We start from the raw sequence: 4,833 nt of genomic DNA, 5'->3' as shown, positions 1-4,833 counted from the left end.
CCAGCCTGACCAACATGGAGAAACCCTGTCTCTACTAAAAATACAAAATTAGCCAGGCATGGCAACGCATGCCTGTAATCCTAGTTACTCGGGAAGGCTGAGGCAGGAGAATCACTTGAACCTGGGAGGTGGAGATTGTGGTGAGCCGAGATCACGCCATTGTACTCCAGCCTGGGCAACAAGAGCGAAACTCCATCTCAAAACAAAAAAAAAGAAAAGAAAAGAAAAAGAAAATACAAAAATTAGCTAGGTATGGTGGAGTGCGCCTATAATCTCAGCTACTCGGGAGGCTGAGGCAGGAGAATCGCTTGAGCCCAGGAGGCGGTGGTTGCAGTGAGCTGAGATTGTGCCACTGCACTCCAGCCTGGGCAACAGAGTGAGACTCCATCTCAAAAAAAAAGAAAAGAAAAAAGAAATTAACAGAGTTGGCAGACACCACTGCCACCAGGAGCCCCATACTACCAGCCATGGTCAACCCCACTGTGTTCTTCGACATCAGTGTCAGTGGCAAGCCCTTGGGCCATGTCTCCTTCAGGATATTTGCAGACAAGCTTTCAAAGACAGCACAAAACTTTCGTGCTCTGAGCACTGGAGAGAAAAGACTTGATTATAAGGGTTCCCGCTTTCACAGAATTATTCCAGGGTTTATGTGTCAGGGTGGTGACTTCACGTACAATAATGGCACTGGTGGCAAGTCCCTCTATGGGGAGAAATTTGATGATGAGAACTTCATCCTGAAGCATATACGTCCTGGCATCTTGTCCATGGCAAAAGCTGGACCCAACACGAATGGCTCCCAGTTTTTCATCTGCACTGCCAAGACTGAGTGGTTGATTGGCAAGCATGTGGTCTTTGGCAAGGTGAAAGAGGGCATGAATATTGTGGAGGCCATGGAGCCCTTTGGGTCCAGGAATGGCAAGACCAGCAAGAAGATCACCATTGCTGATTGTGGACAACTCTGCTAAGTTTGACCTGTGTTTTACCTTAACCACCAGACCATTCTTTCTGTAGGTCAGGAGAGTAGCCCCGTATTAGTCCATTTTTATGGGGCTGATAAAGAAGACATACCTGAAACTGGGAACAAAAAGAGGTTTAATTGGACTTACAGTTCCACGTGGCTGGGGACACCTCAGAATCATGGTGGGAGGCAAAAGGCGCTTCTTACATGGTGGTGGCAAGAGAAAAATGAAGAAGAAGCAAAAGTGGAAACATTTGATAGAACCGTCAGATCTCATGAGACTTATTCACTGTCATGAGAATAGCACTAAAAAGACCAGCCCCCATGATTCAATTACCTCCCCGTAGGCCCCTACCAAAACACATGGGAATTCTGGGAGATACAATTGAAGTTGAGATTTGAATGGGGACACAGACAAACCATATTGTCCCCTCCACCCCATTTGCTCACAGTATCCTATAACCTTTCTGTTCTCACTGCAGTTCCCTTTGGGTTCCATGTTTTCCTTATTCCCTTCCATGCCTAGCTGGATTGCAGAGTTAAGTTTATGATTATGAAATAAAAACTAAATAACAACAGCAACAAAAATTCAGCAGAGTTTGGAAACAGAAAGAGAGAACATTCCTCCAGGCAGAACGAGGCCAGGAGTGGGAAAGTAGGAAGTAAATAAAAGGAAAAATGAGTGATGACTAGGGAAAAGGGCATACAGGTGGTCAGAAAGAGGATGGGGGGTAGTCAGTGGAAAGCAGATGAGGGAAAGCCCAGGTCCTGTACTAACTTGCAATGTGATGTCAAAGAAACTACCACAGTGCTGTCCTCCAGGACTCACTGCAGTTGCAAATGTTAACATAGGATACCATCCAAGGGCTTTCTGATCGCACCACCCTCTGCTACTGTCGCCCTATGTAGGCAGGCAGGTGGGAGGGAACCTTGCAGCAGTCATGGGCAAGATCGTGTGGAACTTGCGACACAGCAGAGAGGAAGAAAGCCAGTTTGGGGGATATTTTACTCATCCACAGGCCACCATTTGTAATTAGGTGGTATATGATCATGATTAATTAAAAACTTACAAAGCATACAAAGAAGAAAACTGTAGTTAAAGTAATTGATCATTAGAATACTGGGATACACTTAGTTTCCATAAAAGCCTGCCTTATTGCAAAATGAGGACCCACTTTAAACCTCCCAGCATTTAGAGTGGCATTGTGATGGCCGCGGTTGCCTTTGTCATATTCCATTTGCCTTAAACAAAGTTGGAGCCTCCAAGAAGTGAGCATGGAAGAGGCCAGTCCACCAAAAGTCAGAGCTGCAAGGCTGGGAGGGTGGGCTGGTCAAGGTCCTATCTCCGAACAGGCAGCGAGCAGTGGGGATGAGGCCACCTGCAATAGAGTCAGAGAAACATGGTTCCAGGCCTGTCTGTCCCTTTTTACCTCTGTGGCCTCAGGCAAATTAACTCACCTCTCTGAGCTTCAATTTCTCTTTTAGGATTCTGGTGAGGAACAAGTAAGAGAAGGCTCAGACAGCGTTCGGCCTATGGAAAGCTACTCCAGAAAGGCTGGCTCCTTCTCACCTGGCAGAAGCTGATAGGATTCCAGCCGTTGTTTCTTTCATTCATTCATTTTCTCATTTGTTTGTTCAACAAAGATATTTATATCCTGGTAATACAGTGAAGAACAACAGAGAAATAATCCCTGTTGGCCATTATCAGACTAATGATCTAATGGAGGGGGACAGATATTAAACAGCCACTTACTGGCTGTGTGACCTTGAGCAAGTCACAAACTGCTGAACTCTTCCCTACTGGTAAAAGCTACACCACAGACTCGATTTCTGCATTAAAATAAGAAAATGTATGTGAAGGGGCCATGCAAATATAGGACTGCGGGCACACTTCCGAAGTCTGTAACCTGCGACAACCCCCAGCTTGGGTTTGGGCATGGAAGAGGAGGGGAAGGGATGCATCAGGATGACCTCCAGGTCTCACTAAGCTCCATCGGTGAAGTAACAAGATTAGTTATTGTATCTAAATGCTGTGAATTTATTTTAAGGTAGATAAAGATGGATGAGTTTAAAAAAAAAAAAAAACCAGAAGCAAGTGGTAGGTTAGTTTGCATTGATTCTTTTGCCCTTTTCCAGAAGGGAGAAAGGGAGGGAAGGAGGGAGGAAGTCAGAAAGGGATGGAGGAAAGGAGGGAGGGAGAGAAGGGAGGGACAAGAAGGGAAGGGAAGGGAGGGGGGAGGGAGGGAGGGAGGGAGGAAGGAAGGAAGGAAGGAAGGAAGGAAGGAAATGTGCAACTACTACTACTCAGAAGCTGAATGCCAATGACCACTGTCTTCAGGTCTTTGGATTCTTATTGACATTCGCATGGATAGTGTTTAAACAGAGGGTGGGCTGTTATACACACAGTCATCGTTTGCTGTGGCCCAGCAGGATCTACAAGGGAAGGCCGTTCAAACCTCAACATTGATCACCCGGTGCAGAGGACGTGGCGGCCTCGTGTTTGAAGGAAAGTGGTAAACTTTGCTTTCATCAGCTCCGCCACAACCCTCAAAGAAATAGCCCTGAGACTCTGCAGGCCAGATGAGAGCTGAGAGCTCGGAAGAACTCAGTAGAGCAGAGATACTGTGGAAGTGAGACCCCAGCCCCAGAGCTTCATGCTATTGGAAGCGGTGGAAATTTCCAGAGCATCAGAGGCATCAGCCCTCGCGTAGAATCCACACTCTCACTCCAAGACAAGAAAGTGACTTAGTGATGAGTGCAGGAGCACTCCCTTCTGGTGCCTCCAAGAATGAAAGCCGGCTGTCTTGGCTTTCTCTGTGGCCACATCCTTGGTATAAGGCAGAGTGGTATTTAGTGGACCTATTTACTAAACAACAAAATGGGGTGAATGCCTACCATGCATCAAGGACCAAGACTGGCACCAAGGGGAATGCCAAGATAAGAAAGGCAAGGTCTGGGCTGGGTGTGGTGGCTCACGCCTGTAATCCAAGCACTTTGGGAGGCCGAGGTGGGCAGATCACTTGAGGTCAGGAGTTCCGAGACCAGCCTGGCCAACATGGTGAAACACCATCTCCACTAAAAACACAAAAATTAGCCGGGTGTGGTGGCAGGCACCTGTAATCCCAACTACTCAGGAGGCTGAGGCAGGAGAATCGCTTGAACCCAGGGGGCAGAAGTTTCAGTGAGCCGAGATCGTGCCACCGCATTCCGGCCTGAGTGACAGAGTAAAACTCTGTCTCAAAAACAAACAAACAAACAAACAATAAAAAGGCAAGGTCTGAGCTTCATGATCTGGGGAGGGAAATGAGACATATGCACAGAGGCTGGCCAGGAGTGAGTGCGTGCTCAGTGTATTTATAGCCTGAACAAAAGATTGAATGAATGAACAGAAGGACATAAGCACGAGCAAGCCACGTGGTACAGAAGAAAGAACACAGGCTTGTGGCATCCCAGCTCCCCCACTTCCAGCTGTGTATGAGTTTGGAGAGTTCCGCTAGCTTCTAGAGCCACTGTCCACCCTGCTCTGCGCCCCAGGGGCTGACCTCTATGGACTGCCTACTCTGGGCTCTCTGTGGTCTATCTTCTGGTTGAGCTCTGCCCAAAGGGAGAGCTGGAAAGAGATTGGGGGTGAGGACAGGGTTTTAACCCCCTAAATCCCTGGAAAGAGATTGGGGGTGAGGACAAGGTTTTAACCCCCTAAATCCCTGGAAAGAGATTGGGGGTGAGGACAGGGTTTCTTCCCCTCTGCCCCAGCTTGACCTCTGGCAGCAGCTCTGCACCTCAATCCCTGCAGCTCCGCGGACTGCATTCCATTGCTTACTGGGCCTCAGGGAGGTTATGTCCTCTCTCTGCCCTCCTGACCTCAGCTTCTCACT

General features: G+C 47.9%; 1 protein-coding gene across 1 annotated transcript; it reads left to right on the top strand.

Annotated features, from left to right (window-relative positions):
• Positions 1 to 467: 467 nt before the first annotated feature.
• LOC107971528 (peptidyl-prolyl cis-trans isomerase A) lies at positions 468 to 1,022 on the top strand. Its single transcript, XM_054678258.2, has one exon. It carries the CDS (start codon positions 468 to 470, stop codon positions 963 to 965), a length of 498 nt encoding a protein of 165 aa, XP_054534233.1. The 3' UTR covers positions 966 to 1,022.
• The last annotated feature ends 3,811 nt before the right edge of the window (positions 1,023 to 4,833 follow it).

This window comes from Pan troglodytes, chromosome 12 (genome assembly GCF_028858775.2).
Source record: "Pan troglodytes isolate AG18354 chromosome 12, NHGRI_mPanTro3-v2.0_pri, whole genome shotgun sequence".
NCBI lineage: Eukaryota > Metazoa > Chordata > Mammalia > Primates > Hominidae > Pan > Pan troglodytes.
Note: the sequence above shows the minus strand (reverse complement) of the source record. Positions and strands in the feature narration are given on the sequence as shown.